Source organism: Squalius cephalus (assembly GCF_949319135.1).
Source record: "Squalius cephalus genome assembly, chromosome: 20".
Taxonomy (NCBI): domain Eukaryota; kingdom Metazoa; phylum Chordata; class Actinopteri; order Cypriniformes; family Leuciscidae; genus Squalius; species Squalius cephalus.
Window position 1 is genome coordinate 34,626,686 of NC_137141.1, and position 18,580 is coordinate 34,645,265.

At 36.9% G+C, this 18,580-nt stretch overlaps 1 protein-coding gene and 1 long non-coding RNA gene across 2 annotated transcripts in view; one reads left to right on the forward strand and one right to left on the reverse strand.

The window, feature by feature from the left end:
• The window catches only part of LOC307147689, a 249,122-nt gene that overhangs the window by 187,406 nt on the left and 43,136 nt on the right, over positions 1-18,580 (forward strand). The gene's annotated exons all lie outside the window — the stretch shown is intronic.
• On the reverse strand, positions 8,047-10,351 carry LOC307148194 (adhesion G-protein coupled receptor G6-like; the record flags this gene model as incomplete). Its single annotated transcript, XM_079853549.1, has 4 exons — positions 10,037-10,351; positions 9,698-9,788; positions 9,333-9,616; positions 8,047-8,177 (listed from the first exon to the last, which is right to left on the reverse strand). The coding sequence occupies exons 1-4, from the start codon at positions 10,266-10,268 to the stop codon at positions 8,047-8,049; spliced, it is 738 nt and encodes a 245-aa protein (XP_079709675.1). The 5' UTR covers positions 10,269-10,351.

Consider the following 18,580-nt stretch of genomic DNA (forward strand, 5'->3'; position numbering starts at 1 on the left):
AACTTGGGCGTACATTTTTGGGTGAACTTTCCCATAAACATTTCTTAATTTTCAAACATGGATTTTTATTTATTTATTGTGAGTACCTTTTCCATGTTTTTGAACCGTAGAACTCCAAGTAACGCACATCCATGGTTTTTCAGTCTCGATTTATTAAAGGCCTCGGTGGGAATATTTACAGACCAGGGAATGTCTGTCTTCAGGTTTCTTTGACAATCAGTAACCTGTGAAAAAATAATTATAATAATAAATAAGGAATCATACCATGTTTTAGTGTTTCTCAAGTCTTACGTTTATGCTGTCTGGATCTGAAGAGTAACATGTGTCTCTGGTTTCTGTGTTCTCGTCTTGTATGTGAATAAGACCAATAACATCCCCCAAGACAATCTGTGCGTTGCTTATGTTGTTGTTTCTCATCTCTTCCATCTTAGACTCCAGACTGCCCAAGGCGTCTCTGCAAAATTAAAAAATCACCCTGTATATCCTGTCATTTTAATTTTAAAAGTCACTGGTAACCACACACTTACGATGCTTTTGAGGGATTAATAAATCCATTCTTGTCTTTTAGATCATCTGTAGTTGGATTGTTAGTTGTCTCAGATGATGTGAAACTGGTAGTTGGGTTGTTAGTTGTCTCAGATGATGTGAAACTGGTAGTTGGATTGTTAGTTGTCACGGATTGTGTGAAACTTGTAGTTGGATTGTTAGTTGTCTCAGATGATGTGAAACTGGTAGTTGGATTGTTAGTTGTCTCAGATTGTTTGAAACTAGTAGTTGGATTGTTACTTGTTTCAGATGGTGTCAAACTGGTAGTTAGTTTGTTAGTTGTCTCAGATGATGTGAAACTAACAATCCAACAACCAGTTGTCTCAGATGGTTTGAAACAGGTTGTTGGATTGTTAGTTGCCTCAGATGATGTGAAACTGGTAGTTGGATTGTTAGTTGTCACAGATGATGTGAAGCTGGTAGTTGGATTGTAAGTTGTCTCAGATGATGTGAAACTGGTAGTTGGATTGTTAGTTGTCTCAGATGATGTGAAGCTGGTAGTTGGGTTGTTAGTTGTCTCAGATGATGTGAAACTGGTAGTTGGATTGTTAGTTGTCTCAGATGATGTGAAGCTGGTAGTTGGGTTGTTAGTTGTCTCAGATGATGTGAAACTGGTAGTTGGGTTGTTAGTTGTCTCAGATGATGTGAAGCTGGTAGTTGGGTTGTTAGTTGTCTCAGATGATGTGAAACTGGTAGTTGGATTGTTAGTTGTCTCAGATGATGTGTAGCTGGTAGTTGGGTTGTTAGTTGTCTCAGATGATGTGAAACTGGTAGTTGGATTGTTAGTTGTCTCAGATGATGTGAAGCTGGTAGTTGGATTGTAAATTGTCTCAGATGATGTGAAACTGGTAGTTGGATTGTTAGTTGTCTCAGTTGATGTGAAACTAGTAGTTGGATTGTTACATTTTTCAGGTGGTGTGAAACTTACAATCCAACAACCAATTGTCTCAGATGATGTGAAACTGGTTGTTGGTTTGTTAGTTGTCTCAGATTGTTTGAAACTTGTAGTTGGATTGTTAGTTGTCTCAGATGATGTGAAACTGGTAGTTGGTTTGTTAGTTGTCTCAGATGATGTGAAACTGGTTGTTGGATTGTTAGAAGTAACGGGTTGTGTGAAACTTGTAGTTGGATTGTTAGTTGTATCAGATGATATGAAACTGGTTGTTGGATTGTTAGTTGTCTCGGATTGAGTGAAACTTGTAGTTAGATTGTTAGTTGTCTCAGATGATGTGAAACTGGTAGTTGGGTTGTTAGTTGTCTCAGATGATGTGAAACTGGTAGTTGGATTGTTAGTTGTCACGGATTGTGTGAAACTTGTAGTTGGATTGTTAGTTGTCTCAGATGATGTGAAACTGGTAGTTGGATTGTTAGTTGTCTCAGATGATGTGAAACTGGTTGTTGGATTGTTAGTTGTCTCGGATTGTGTCAAACTTGTAGTTGGATTGTTAGTTGTCTCAGATGATGTGAAACTGGTAGTTGGCTTGTTAGTTGTCTCAGATGGTGTGAAACTGGTAGTTGGATTGTTAGTTGTCACAGATGGTGTGAAACTAACAATCCAACAACCAGTTATCTCAGATGGTTTGAAACTGGTAGTTGGATTGTTAGTTGTCTCAGATGATGTGAAACTGGTTGATGGATTGTTAGTTGTCTCGGATTGTGTGAAACTTGTAGTTGGATTGTTAGTTGTCTCAGATGATGTGAAACTGGTAGTTGGTTTGTTAGTTGTCTCAGATGATGTGAAACTGGTTGTTGGATTTTTAGTTGTCTCGGACTGTGTGAAACTTGTAGTTGGATTGTTAGTTGTCTCAGATGATGTGAAACTGGTAGTTGGATTGTTAGTTGTCTCAGATGATGTGAAACTGGTTGTTGGATTGTTAGTTGTCTCGGATTGTGTCAAACTTGTTGTTGGTTTGTTAGTTGTCTCAGATGATTTGAAACTGGTAGCTGGCTTTTTAGTGGTATTGTATGACAATGGTGTGAAAGTAGTTGATCTTTCATCAACACAGATGACACACATCCATTCACTCCCATTAAAATGCAGAATGTATTTACTTCCTTCTTTTCCTTCGACACAAAGAAATATATAAGAGATTGATTTTAATGATATATCTGTGCATTTGGATCTCAAAGATTAAAGTGATCCAATATATTGTTGTTAATTTATAAACCTATACATGTATTGTAATTTCATCATGCATATTCATCACAGTTGACATAGGCCTATTCATTATTGACAATGTACAATGAGTCCTATAATAAAGATGACAACTGAGAAGAATAAGAAGTTCCCTTTCAAGGGAAGTTCCCTTGCTGCATCGAAACGCTGTGGGAATGCCTCTGCATGATTGTGCTGTGAAGCACGTATGGAATCAGTCCAATGCACTGAAAAAATTATTCATTGACTTAGTTGAATTTACTAAAAAAAATTATGTTAATTGGTTCCACATAATTGATTTTAGCTACATTTAACCCTCTGAGGTCGGCAATCACGCCGGCGTGATCTGCTCGCTTTTTTCCTTATCAGTTGAATTGAGACCCGAAATACTCTTTTGACTTTGATTTTACAAACAAGTTTCATACATCAATCGATTCTTTTAAATGTGTATTATTTTTGTGTATATTCACAATAAAAACAAAGTGTTGTGCTTTTTGCCAAATAAAGAAAAATAAACACGAGGCGAGTTCTGCCTTCTCTCTGCCAGTGAAGTCCATTCTGAAACGCGTCCGAAAATGAACAATAACTCAGCGAATACTCAGTCAAACAGGCATACAGACACACAGGCATGAAGCTTGAATTCTCTTCTTTTAAATGAAGTAATTTATATAAAAAACAAATATTCTCATCTTGTGAAATCTGTATTAAAAGAGAGCGATTCCAGTCGAGCTCATTACAGCTCATTCAAATGTAATGTGACACGCCCACGGAGAGCGCGCGCTATTCAAACGCAAATGATTGAGGCAATCCACGCAAACCTGTGAACGCCCCCATATCAGCTCGACAAAACACAAGTTTATTCAGATCATTACTTGTTTACACCGTCTCGCAGCGCTGTGAGGAATAATAATAATGGAAAATGTACCTCAGAAGTGCGGGTATATCGAGGAGCGAGCTGAGGAATACTGTAGTAAGTTTTTTTCCTTCTCATGTGAATCGGGTTTCTGTTTATGAATGAATGAACGGCAGAGATGCGCGCTGTTTACCACAGCTCGCAAAAAGACAGTTTAAATTTAAATCGCGTGTGTGAATGAATGATGATGTTTTAGCAAACTGTATTGCTATACTGAGATGAGTAAAAATCGACTGAAATATGTTGAAATAAAATGTAGGCTATTTGTATAAGTAACGTATTAAACTGCAAATTAACATTTATATGCCCTAATATTTCATAAAAACAACGTTACAGTCAGGCGAAATATGAAAGGCAACATTTTGTTGACTAGATTTGGGTACAGTTTTTACTGTAGAATATACTGCCACATCAAATAAGCTTTTGTTTAGCAATTTCTATATATATAAAATACTATTTTTGTCAAAAATAAAGTCATCAACTAAGATGTTAGCTGTTCCAATGTTGGCTATATTCAAACTAATGAATTAATAGATAAAATGTAGGCCTATAATCTTCTTTTTTTTTACAAAGAAAGAGTACACTTGAAATATTGTTGAAATTGTAATTATTGTTGTAATTGTAACCTTTTTAATAAAATAGCAAAACATATTTACAAGATAGATGTAAGCAAAATCTTAAATGGTCAATATAAGTCTTCTAAATATATCTTTTGTTCTTGCATTGTGGCTCAGTCAGTGTCACACCTGAATGAATGGCTAATTATGCAGAGTGGGTGGGACATTGTATTCTCAGGTGTAAACCACTCCTCGTTCACGCCCCCCTCGCATATTGGCTTTCCAAGCAAAACCTGTTTTACATCAATTTAAATCAATGTATTGTTTTATGTGAACGATAAAGCAAGACTATTTTCACATAAATTTGAAGCCAGAACTCGAAGCGACAACATCCATTAGTCAAAAGTCTTATTGACACATATTTATTATGAGTTTTGTGGTCTTATTTCAGCAACTTTCATTTTTATTTTTTTCAATAACCACGCATAAACATTATTCTCTTAAAAATTCAAAAATATACATGCATGGTGATCACATATTTTGGTAGCGCTGTTTGTGCTATATAGAGTGAATTTACACCTTTGCCATTAACATGTTTATAAATAACTGAAAAAAGCACAAATGTCAGAGCATGTCAGAACACCTCCAGGGCCCAGAAAACCGCTCAGACTCCAGAGGGTTAAACAAATGCATTAACTTAATATGCGTGGAGGGGTTTTATGCGTGGTTATTGAAAAAAATAAAAATGAAAGTTGCTGAAATAAGACCACAAAACACATACTAAATATGTGTCAAGACTTTTGACTAATAAATGTTCTGGTTCTGGCTTCAAAATGATGTGAAAATCATCCTGCCTAATCGTTCACATAAAACAATACATTGATTTAAACTTTGTAAAACAGTTTTTTTTGTCAGAAGAGGTTTATGCATGGGAGTGGTAATGGCCTATCAATATTAATGAGATTCAGACCAGGGGTGTGACATAGACACTCCCCCAATGGCTAATGGCCCATCAAGTGAAGCAGCCTGAACAAAGAAGTAGAGGAGATTCAAAGGTTTTGTTTTTCAATCTGTTTTATTGTAATTCCTCAGAAGCTTACATTGTTGGTACAGGTGTACTTTAAAGTTTCCTGGTCGATGACGTCACCCGCCTATTACGTTCCGTCAAGCCATTGGACTGATTCCATACGTGCTTCACGATAGAGGTCTGCAAGCCCGTCGGGACCTGACGGGGCCCGACACGCTAAGCCCATTCGGGCCGGGCTCGGGCCATTTTTTTTTTTTTACAGATCGGGCTCGTGTCGGACTCTGGCTTATTTAGCTTCTCTCCTTTCATTGTGCCCAGATACATGCAGAGCACACGTCACATAATGTGTGTGAAATATTGTTGTATTCATTATTTTATAAATATTATACATCGCCTAAGCAACACAAACGCAATACGCAAATTGTCGCAAATACGCACGCGTCACTCAAGCGCATTAACAGATGACAGTTGACCATGCAGAGGATCAGGGAGAAGTTGGATTTTTTATTTTATTTTTTATTAATATTATTTAACATTAGCCAGTTGGCGAAGAGTTCTTCATTTTTGAACATTGTTCTTTAGTTTTCTTAAAAGCAAAGAAAGGTAGGCCATTTATTTACTTATTTTTGCGGTTGGATCCCGTGGCGCTATATTCTCTACTGCATGCTTATGCTTCTCTCTAATGGACAGTCTGTTCAATATTTGTGGGCATGATTAGTGATGTTTCAGGCCAATAATAAAAGTTTACCTTTTAGTAGCGTGTGATGTGCCGTGCGTGAAGCAGAGACAGCGTGCATCAGAGAGCGCGCATCAAAGAGCGCGCGTCAGAGAGAGCTTAGAGTGATACGTCTTGGGTCGGCTCGGGTCGGGTTCAGGCTGAAAAAATTGCAGCCGTTGTCGGGCTGGGGCCGGGTAGGGCTTGAACACCACGGGCCAGGGCCGGGTTAGGGCTGGAGTTTTTGGCCCGTGCAGGGCTCTACTTCACGACGCAATCACGTAGGGGCGTTCCCACAGCGTTTTGACGCAGCGTCTCATTCCCTCTTCAGGGAACTAAGGTTACATATGTAACCGAGACGATTTGTATTCACTTTTCTATTTATTTGGTATATGATCAAGAAATAAATGTACATTAAGCCAGTGCTTCTCAAACCTGTCCTGGTAACACCCAGCACTAATCTCCCTCATCAAACACACATGATTCAACTCATCAGCTCATTAGTAGAGACTGCAAGACTTGAGTTGGGTGTGTCTGATGAGGGAAGCGTCCAGAATCTGCAGTGGTGGGGACAGGACAGATCTGGCTGGCACACACTAAAAAGGTTTGGATGAAGTTGTGGAGATTGTTATGCATTCTAATTTATTTTAATTCTAATTTAACAAAGCCTAATTCAATTCTAATATAACATCTTGCCGGTTACTGGTTAATGACAGGCGTCGGTTAGGAAAAAACTAAATGAACATTTCTAACGGTTATTTCACCAAGTATAGTGTAAATGCAGATTTCGTGTATATGGGTCCCTTTTTAAAAGAAGATGCAATCTAAAACCGGAAATGCCTGAGCTGTAATAAGTAAAACGCGGAAGTCGTTGTGCTAGTAGTCCATTTTACGTTGTACACCTCTCTCAGATTGTGAATATGATTGTGGAAAGTAAATGTATTTGTGTATGTATGCAATTGTTCTACTTTATATACTGTTTGAGAAGCTCTGGTGTACTTCCAATAACAGATACTGTACCTAATATAATATGATGATCAAATACCAGTTTCCAATATCAAGTAGCTTAACAGGCTGTTTTTGTACAGCTAATAAAAATGGAAGCAGATGATGCAAATCTTACGTGAAAAATAAGGTGGTAAGTTTAGCTGTTTAGCTTAAAAATCCGAGACAAAGAGCAGTGGAATGAAAAAAACGCAACCGATGTAAAGTGATTGTAACAAATAAATATGTAATATTTACACAGTCTACCTGGATTTGTTGATGTCACACAGACTTGGAGTTTTTGGTCTTCTGAGCTGGCTGCACAAATACAACATATAAGGCCACTATGTAATGATGTTAACATTTTAATTTTTTTAAAGCAACATACTTATCTGGCATAAAGCACAACAGAGGATCATCAGCCACAGCAAACTCTGCTTTTGTCGAGACATAATTCCCCAAAACAGCCTGAGAGAGACACAAGTTAAATTTTCTTTTCAACAGATATCAGTTATAAATCTTAAAGCATTTTCTTATTACATTGTTGAGATGTAAAGTCCACAGTCCAAGAGAAGGGAGAGTTTCATCCGTTCACATATGAAGCTATACGATTATGATCCGCAGCTCAGAGCCACCGAAACACTGGCCATATGGTTTATTTACAGACATGCAAATCATGGATTTATGGGTTTTATCTGAATTTCTGTATTTTCAGTGTCTTGCATTTTCCATAACCAAATATGTTCCACATCTGAGTGTGTGATCAAGGAAAATATCTGACTCCACAGGCATGTGACTTTAGTTTAATCCTGAAGATGTAAATTTGTTTTCTAACTATTCACTAATATTCAGCAAAATTCAATCCTCCCACAATAACAGACGGTTTCAGTAATGATCACCACAGATATTTGTCTTTTATTTTGAGTGATTTCAGTAAAGTTTGCCCTTTTTAGGGTCATAATTTAATGTACATACATCATTTTAAACATTTCTCACTCATTCAGAAGTGACATTTGTCTTTGGTGAAAATTTGATTAAAATTGTATTATTTTGGTTACAATACAGTTTCCCCTTAAACAGCAGCTCAGTTAAAGAAATCAGTCTAAGAAAGTCTAAGAGACAAAGACTTAAACCTTAATTATTCTAATTTTAAACATTTTCCACAACATTAATTCTGGATTGAACGATGGTTGTGGTGGAGCTGGAGCTTTCTGGATCATCAGAGAAATTTCCCGCAACATCATTATGAATGTGGTGGTAATACAGGAAGAGGAAAAACCCTGAAATAACATACAAACAAAAAACTAGTAAGAAAAACATGTTTTATCTCATTTAAATACATTTCAATATATTATTAAAGGTGCAGTATGTAATATTGACAGCTAGTGGGTGAACTCGGTATTGCAGTCCAAATTCAAAATATTGGAGAGGTTCTATATTTTAGCTCTCTATACAAAGCATAGGCTACTTTATTTAAAATGACGCAGCAGGATTTTGAACAGTAGCTGGACACCGCGGACAGACGTTGAGTGGCGCCGCCGGTATGTGTACACTCATAGAAAACAATGTGTTCGAAGACATGGCGCGGCGCTGCTCTTCTCGTCTGGTGTGTGTCGGTGTTCAGTCAAACCTTGTCAGAAGGCGGTCGACCACCGGACAAGGGAGTCACGCAGCTAGATAAACTCACAGGTATCGCACACAAGATGCGTCGTGTTCAGTTTAAGACAGAATCTGATCACAAAACATGCAAAAGTTCATTTCAAGAAGTGGTGTTGATAAGTTTGGTGTTTGAAAAAAAACATTGATGGTAAAACAAGGATGCCTTGGCTTTTTAGGATGGGTAGAAGGTTTGATTTCGGACCCCTTTAGTTTGCCAGCTTTCATGACTGAAATACGTGTTGTTTTCCACCAACTGGCAACCCAGGGTGCCAAAATATAATTGGGTAAACTGGCAGAGGGCGGAGTCACACGGACCAAAACAAAGACAGACATTCCAACAAGGAACGCATATTTTCAAAGGAGAATAATTAAATGTATAGCATTGTTTTTCAGAGAAACATGTATGTGAACTGATGTGAACGCATGTTTCTTAAATATCTCCAAACATATTATGGTATTTTTATGCTTTAGTACAGTCAAAAACTTACATACAGTAACTTTAAAGTCATTTGCATAATTGTTTTAATGTAACCAAAAATAAACTTTGGGCCAAATGATTTTGGTCAAATTGATTGTTACAATAGCTGCAATTATAAACCCTAATAATCAATAAAAAGAATAAAATACAATAAAATTAATGAATAAATAATATTTTAAAAAGAAAAAAAATATCAATTTAATAAAATAATAATTATATATAAAATAAACAATTATGTACGGATAAATAGAAGCATTCTACTAAACCAGATATAATGAAGTATGTGATTGTTTCTCACCCTGAAACGAGTTCAACACGGTGAAGATGTAATATGAGGGAATGAGCATCGGTCCATAACTGAAGAACGCCACAGCCCACGTCAGGCCGAAGAGCAGGAACAAACTCAACACCATCATGAGCTGCTTTCTGAATGTGCTTCTCTTGCCATCAGCCGCTTTTACGTGTCGGGCTTGGACAACCTTAGTGACGATCATGATGAAGATTCCTGTTGTGAAGATGAAGACTAAAGCGTAGTAGCCAATGTTCACTATGTAGTGAATTAAAGGATCTGTAATCCAGCACCTATAATTAGAAGAGAAGAGAAAATGTTGATTTAAAAGCTTCATTATTATTTCATGCATTTGTGACATCAGAACAACTTACATTCGTGTGTTTTTTCCAGATGTTGCGTTTATAATCACTTCTTTATATCCTCCTAATGAAACAACAGCTACGACTATTGGAGCCGGAAACGCTGAAAGCACACAGAGACAAGGGTTATTAAAGGTAACTAAAAAATATTAATAAAAAAAAAAAAAAAATCCTAAAATAGCACTGATGGAGACAAATTATTTTGTTGAGTGCTCAGATGTTCTTTAAAGGAACGGCTCAAGAAAAGGACAAAAACACCATAAAAGTATCATGACAGTAGTTCATATGTCTCGAGCACAATATATTTTCTTAAGTGAGCACTATAACAGGTGGTTTCTCCATATAACTCACTCCAGCCGAACACGGTGATCTTCCTCATGTAGTTTGTGATGGTGATGTTCTGTCTGATGAGCCATAAGTACATATGAAGAGCTTGAATGAAGAACCAGGTGAATGTAGTCAGCATGGAGTAATGCATGAGCAGCGCTATGAAGACACACGCAGCCTTGTCTCCTGTGTTGGCGACGCTCTCGTTTGACAAAAAGGATAAATTCAGGAGAAACAAAGCCACAAACATGTTCATCAAGATCTTCGTGGCCTGGTTTGATTTGGCTTTCCTGTTCAAATGTAAAAACAACCTGTATTTGTAACATGCATTTATGCATTTACCAGACGCTTTAATCCAAAAGAGGAGCAAAAGCAATTGGTCAAAGAACTTAAAGTAACTATATATTATATTTAAGATACACTACCGTAACAGGAAATGCATGAAAAGAGCGACGAACAGAAAAAACATGGAGATGCCACAGCCGATAGAAGAGATGAAGCTCAATGATATCCACATAGCTAGAGGGAAGGTTTTATTGGGCCTTGCAATCATTGTATAAAGATCCTCAAGCTTGTGTTAAAGTTAATGAGTACTATTCAGAGTGGTTCCTTACACCACAAGGGGTTAAACAGGGGGACTGTCTCTCCCCTACCCTGTTTGCCATATTTATTAATAATTTGGCACAGGAAATAAAAGCTCTTGGATTGGGTATAAATTATGATGGGGATAACACACTAGACATATTACTTTATGCAGATGACATAATGTTGGTGGCGGAAAATGAAGAACATCTTCAGAAGATGTTAAAGTGTGCCGAAAAATGGTGTGGGAAGTGGAGACTTAGAGTTAACCATAGTAAAACACAGATTATGCATTTTAGAAAATCTGGGCATAGAAGAAGTAAGTTTCAGTTTTATTTTTGGGGTCACAAGTTGGATTATGTTGAACATTATAAATATCTGGGCTTTATTTTGGATGAGTATTTGAATTACAAGTATGGTATATGTATATTGGCCGAATCTGCTAGTAGAGCGCTTGGGGGTGTAATAGCAAAAACGAAACAGTTGGGAAACCTGGGATATGCTACCTATTCCAAATTATTCCAGGCCTGTGTTTGCCCTGTCATGGACTATATGGCAGGAATATGGGGCTCAAAAATAAATGTGAGAGGAGAGATGGTACAAAATAGAGCAATACGTTATTTCCTAGGAGTCCACAAATTTACCCCAATCTTAGCAATAACGGGTGACATGGGTTGGGAACCAAGTGAAATAAGGTGGAAAGGTAGTATGATGGCTTTATGGAATAGATTGGTGAAAATGCCTGAGAACCGAGTTGCTAAGAAAATATTCAACTGGGATGTGTCTGTAAAGGGTGCATGGGCATGTGAAGTACAAGACATATTTACACAAATTGGAGCTCCTGACCTTTTTCAAAATGTAAACACAGTACATATACTTGCTGCAAAGGAAGTTTTATTAGATACACATAAAAGAAAATGGTCACAAGATATATTTCTTAAACCAAAATTAAGAACATATAGAATAATAAAGAGTTGTTTTGGAAATGAAAAATATGTATGTGCTCCCCTATCAAAAAAACAGAGATCATTGTGCGCTCAGCTCCGCTCTGGAGTTTTGCCCCTGCACCTGGAAACAGGACGTTACAGGGGAGTGCCAGAGGAAGAAAGAATCTGTGATTATTGTAATATTGATATAGAGAATGAGTTTCATTTTGTGTTTTACTGTCCTTTATACCATGAGATGCGGCTGAAGTTGTTTAAAAAGTGTAAAACTACAGATTTGATGTGGTTGAATGATGCGGATAGACTAAAGTGGTTTTTTGATTATAAGGTATTCGCTCTTGCTGATTATCTAGAAAAAGCCTGGGCAAAGAGAACGAAAAGTACATTTAGGTGAAACACTAAATTTGTAATTCTTTATTTTATTTTTTCACTTTTATGTACTTCTTTATTTATTTATGCATGTGTTAACCTACTGTGAAGTATGTTACCATCTACAGGAAGTGAATGTTATAATTTGAAGTGTTTTGTGGTGTCTTATGGTGCCTTCACGTGCTATGGTAATTATGGTAAATACCAAAAGCCGACATGGAAAATGCACATGAACACCCCCTCATGTGGTATTTTCCACTGGGCAACTCGTAGAATATTTTGATGCACGAGTTGCCGAGATGAGATAACCTTTGACCTTTTCAAAATGGCAGAGAGCAACGCAAGAGTCTTGAATACTGTTAGCGGATAGTTTTTGTAGCCTATACAATGTTGTGTCATTAACGATTGTAATATAATGCGTTAACACTCAATTTTCAACTTCGCCGCAATTTCCTTGGTTCATATTTAATCATTTTATGTCATGTTTTATTTTTTTTAATTATTAATTATGTTTTAATCATCAGAAAGCACCACATTTACGTTTTTTTTTTTTTGTTTTTTTGTTTTTTGTAAAGATAAAAAAGATACTCTACTGACACAGAACTTGCGGGTACTACATTACGACAACAAAAGCACTTGAACACAACACACTGGTAAATACCAGTTCACAAGTGGAAAATATCATCTTTTCCATAGCACGTGAAGGCAGCATTATAATCCCGAAAGGGATGGGTCCTATTTGGACATGACACAATAATAAATTTATTCATTCATTCATTCATTCATTCATATTGCGCTCTGATGTTTGCATTTACATCTGGAGGAGAGATCTGAGAAAACAGCAGAAACACACTGATCAGCTGGATGATTTTTAAAAACCTTTGTTGCTTGTAAGCAAGAATCAGATCTTTAAATTTTAAATGCATTTATCTGTTAAGTTTCTTTATTGAACTTGTACAAGCTCAAACTTCTTTTGAAGTTGATAAATGTAATTTATTGTTTAAAGCAACATACTTATCTGGCTTGATCCACAACAGACGATCATCAGCCACAGCAAATTCTGCTTTTTCCGAGACATAATTCCCAAAAACAGCCTGAGAGAGACAAAAAGTAGAATTTTATTTTCTACAGATATTGGTGATAAATCTTAAAATTGCAAGCATTTTCTTATTTCATTCTTGAGATGTGAAGTCCACATTCTAAGAGGAGAGAGATTTTTATCTGTTCACATATGAAGCCGTATGATTATGATCCACACCTCAGAGCCGCTGGAACAGTGACATACAGTTCATTTACAAACATGAAAATCATGTTATTTTGGGCTTTACCTGTAAATTTCAGTGTTCCTTTACATTCAGGTCCAGGTTATCAAGTCACATTTGTTCACAGAGAACTATATAAATACAGCAAGATGCCAATGAAAGCATAACCCTGTAACCTTGTTTGTTAACTATTGACAAAAGTCAGTAAATGTTTTTGGAGCCACTGAAAGTCCATCATGATGAAGAAATTGTATTATCTTCATTATAATTACATGAGAGGCTCTCAGACATATAACACATTGACAAGAAGTCATTAGCTGATTTTGATACAGTGTTTGCGTGTCTTGCATTGTCATCAACCAAATATGTTCCACATTAGTGTGCGTGAATTTTGTCAATCTGTTATCAAATGATCATGCAAATATCTGAATCCACAGGCGTGTGACTTAAGTTTCATTCTGAAGATGTAAATTTGTTTTCTAAAAAAGGTTCAGTATAGTTTGTGTCTCTCTCTGACACGCATATGTTCAAACATGGATTATAACACTCGATTAACCTAACATCACTGATGTTCAGCACGATTCAGGATTAACGATAACAGACGGTTTCAGTAACGATCATCACAGATATTTCACATTTTTATGAGTGATTTCAGTAAAGTTGGCCCTTTTTTAGGGTCATCATTTTATGTACATAGTACATCATTTTAAACAGCACTCACTCATTCAGAAGTGACATTTGTCTTTATGTTGTTCGCATTTAGGTGAAAATTTGCTTTAGATTTTTTTATTTAGATGAAAATACACAGTTTTCCCTTATAAATACCTTATACTGTATGAGTTGCAGGTTGCCATTTTTTTGTTTGTCGTGACGTATATTTTCATACAGATTTGTGTCCAGAAATCGCCATCGGGAGTAATTTTTATTTTATTTTATTTATTTAATTTTTTTATTGCAAGTTAAAACATTGTAGCTTATACAAGGTAAAAGATCAATGTCATATATACACATACAGAAGAGAGAGGAACATACATAACACCCCCCCAAAAAAAAAAGGAGAGAAAAAAAAAGAAAAGAAAAGAAAACAACTAAATATAAATATCAATATAGTGATGTATGCAGGTACATTGATAAGTTTAAGCAATGAGATATTTTAGTGATATAGATAGAGGCAATTTAAGAGAATCATAATAATTGTGACAGAGTTGTAGTAAAAGTAGTATTCATACTATTAATAATAATAATAATAATAATAATTAGAACAAAAATAATTATTATTAATTATAATTATCGGGAGTCATTTTTAGAGTAATTTGTATATTTTGGAGTAGTTTTAAAAAAAAAAAGATATTTTAATTAGCTTTGAGATTGAAGCAGAGAGATATAGGTTAGTGATCCGAATGTCGATTTTTGATTTGACAGATGATTTGATTTATAGGTATTCTGAAAAAAATTTTTTTTTTACTCCTGATGCTGTTGGACCAAATAGGAAAATGAGGCCAGGTTATTAATATGGAAGATGTTGACGTTGTGTGATGCCCTTTTTTGCCCACATGTGGAAGTTAATTGGCTTCTTGTTAATTGTAAAGTCTGGGTTTTTCCAAATGGGGGTGTATTTTGATGACATTTCCACCAGGCTGTCAGAGCTGCTGCTATTGCTGGTGTTTTTTGATTGTCTAACTGTAGAAGGGTAAGTATGAAATGCGAATGTCCTAACAAATTGTTTGTTCAACATCCAACCACATGTTTTCTGGTGGGTTAGGATGAGCCCATCTGTACATATTTTGAAGCTGTGTTTTTGGTTTCTGTAAGGTCGTCGTTTTAATTCTTGGGGTCTTATTTTTCCAGTAGAATTTGGTAATGGTTTAGTGGGTTGGTGGAGGCAAGTCTACCTTTAATTAAACCGGTTTGATCTGGGTGGATTATAGATGGGTTGACTTTTACCATTCTATGGGCTAGTGCTTTGGCGATGATTTTAATGTCTGCATTAATTAGAAAAATGGGACAGTAGCTTGACGGCAATGTTGGGTCTTTATTGGGTTTGAGGAGTGAAATTGTGGCTTTTTTTTTTTTTGTATTTATTTTTTAATTCTTATTCTTACTTATCATCCAGATGAAGAGTTTGCGATAAAATTGACCGGAAGTGTTTGTATAACTCAGCAGGGAATCCATCAGGATTGTTCGGCATGAGTTTTAGGGCAGTGAAAAGTTCATGATGTGTTATGGGGGATTCCAGGCTGTTTATTTGATTTTTACTGAGTTGTGGTTGAGAAACAAATTGATGTTTTTCTGATTCAGGTCTTTTTCTGATTAGTATAATTTACTGTAAAAACTTTGAAAGATTTGGTTTATTTCTTCCGGTGAGTTGGAGTCCGTAATAACTATTGTTTTTCCCTCATTTCATTTGATTTGGTTTGCCAAATATTTTCCAGATTTATTACTGTGATAAAAGTCTTCTTGACTTAGCTTATGTATTAGGAATTGAGTATGTTGAGTATATTTAGCCTTTATTTAACACGGTGATATTAAAAACCTCTTTTACAGGAGTGTCCTGGCAAAGATAGGTGGCTCAGTTATACAAATACACATAACAAAACAAAACAAAGTGCTTTAAAATGACTGAAAGACACCAAGTGATTTTGCCTCAATTTCATTTGAAGAGAGTTCCAGTCTGAAGGGGCAGTTTTACCTAGGTTAGTTCTAGCTGGAGGTACATAGAGATTAAAATAAGATTGTGAATGCAGTAAATAGTTACCAACTGCTTTTTGTTGGATCAAACAACAGAGATAAAGTGGTAAAAAAAAAAAATGTGCTTGGTTATATCAATAAGTACAAATGCATTTTCCTTCGAACAGCAAGAGAAGACCAAGCATCTCTATTATATAATGCACAATTGTGTGCAGAGGATTTACAGTCCGTAATAAATCTCAAGGCACAAGGTAAGGAGCATCATGCTGAGACACTACATCCCCATAGTCAAGTATCAGTAAGAAAGTCGCAGACACAATTTTCTTCCTTGCATTAAATGAAAAGCAAGACTTGATTGTTTCATTACATTTCAATTGATATATTCCTAATTTGTTCTGTTTTTCTTCTGTTAGGTTATCTGATTCCTTTTCTTTCTTTCTTTTGTAAACAGAAAATTAGATTATTTTTCCTCTTAGCACTGCTTTCCCTTCTTCCCACAGAAGAGACAGTGTCATTTAGGTCTAGAAAGCGTGCACACACTCTCTTTTAAAATAACTTCAGGGTCTTTCAAAAGAGATGAGATAAAGCGCCCTCTGGTAATGGGTTTATGTGCACTTGTTCTATTCCATTTTAATGTTACAGGGGCATGGTCACTAATGAACGTTGGATGGGTCTATGATTCGGAAATATTTGATATTATAAAATGACTGGTGAGAAAGAAATCAATGCAGGAATATGAGTGGTGAACCTGTGAAATAAATGAGTATTCTTTAGCATTTGGATGCTGTAGTCGCCAACTGTAACGGTCATCAGCTGGAGTGCCCTTGAGAGCCACCCGAGGGCACTCTACATCAGACTATTATTATTCACTCACAACTACATTTCCCATAATTCACTGCCCGGACTCATCATCCCTGATTATCACATTCACCTGTGTCTCATTATATTGTTTAGTTCACCCCATATAAGCCTGGTTCACCTCATCATTCCCTGGAAAGTCTTGTACGTTATTCCACTGCATTTCCTTTGTTGTCATTGTTCCTGGTTCTTGATCTCTGCCCGTGTCCTGGTTTTCCCGTTCCTGCTTCAGGTCTGTTTGTTTGGATTGCCTGCCTGTGTATGTCCTTTGCCTGAATTCTGATAACAATTTTGATGTACTTTAATAAACTGCATTTGGATCCTCATCCTTCATGTCTCGGAGCAGTTCATAACACCAACCATCGCCAAGACCAAAATCACTCGTGCTGTTTTATGGTTTCTGTAGATTGCCAATTGTGTTTATTGATTAAAATATTAGATCTATCTATTGATGGGTCGAGAACTGTTGAAGTCACTCACTTGCTACTATGACTGGACAGAGTTTGAAATGGAAGGGAAAAAGGTCTGAAAAAAGAAGAGTCATCTATGTTTGGGCCATATACACTCACCTAAAGGATTATTAGGAACACCATACTAATACTGTGTTTGACCCCCTTTCGCCTTCAGAACTGCCTTAATTCTACGTGGCATTGATTCAACAAGGTGCTGAAAGCATTCTTTAGAAATGTTGACCCATATTGATAGGATAGCATCTTGCAGTTGATGGAGATTTGTGGGATGCACATCCAGGGCACGAAGCTCCCGTTCCACCCCATCCCAAAGATGCTCTATTGGGTTGAGATCTGGTGACTGTGGGGGCCATTTTAGTACAGTGAACTCATTGTCATGTTCAAGAAACCAATTTGAAATGATTCGAGCTTTGTGACATGGTGCATTATCCTGCTGGAAGTAGCCATCAGAGGATGGGTACATGGTGGTCATAAAGGGATGGACATGGTCAGAAACAATGCTCAGGTAGGCCGTGGCATTTAAACGATGCCCAATTGGCACTAAGGGGCCAGAAAGTGTGCCAAGAAAACATCCCCCACACCATTACACCACCACCACCAGTCTGCACAGTGGTAACAAGGCATGATGGATCCATGTTCTCATTCTGTTTACGCCAAATTCTGACTCTACCATCTGAATGTCTCAACAGAAATCGAGACTCAGACCAGGCAACATTTTTCCAGTCTTCAACTGTCCAATTTTGTTGAGCTCGTGCAAATTGTAGCCTCTTTTTCCTATTTGTAGTGGAGATGAGTGGTACCCGGTGGGGTCTTCTGCTGTTGTAGCCCATCCGCCTCAAGGTTGTGCGTGTTGTGGCTTCACAAATGCTTTGCTGCATACCTCGGTTGTAACGAGTGGTTATTTCAGTCAAAGTTGCTCTTCTATCAGCTTGAATCAGTCGGCCCATTCTCCTCTGACCTCTAGCATCAACAAAGCATTTTCGCCCACAGGACTGCCGCATACTGGATGTTTTTCCCTTTCACACCATTCTTTGTAAACCCTAGAAATGGTTGTGCGTGAAAATCCCAGTAACTGAGCAGATTGTGAAATACTCAGACCGGCCCGTCTGGCACCAACAACCATGCCACGCTCAAAATTGCTTAAATCACCTTTCTTTCCCATTCTGACATTCAGTTTGGAGTTCAGGAGATTGTCTTGACCAGGACCACACCCCTAAATGCATTGAAGCAACTGCCATGTGATTGGTTGATTAGATAATTGCATTAATGAGAAATTGAACAGGTGTTCCTAATAATCCTTTAGGTCAGTGTAGATTACCAGTTGTAATTGGGCTATTATTAATTGAAATGTTTATGATAATGAGATGTCCTTCAGGGTCTATAACAGTGGTGTTT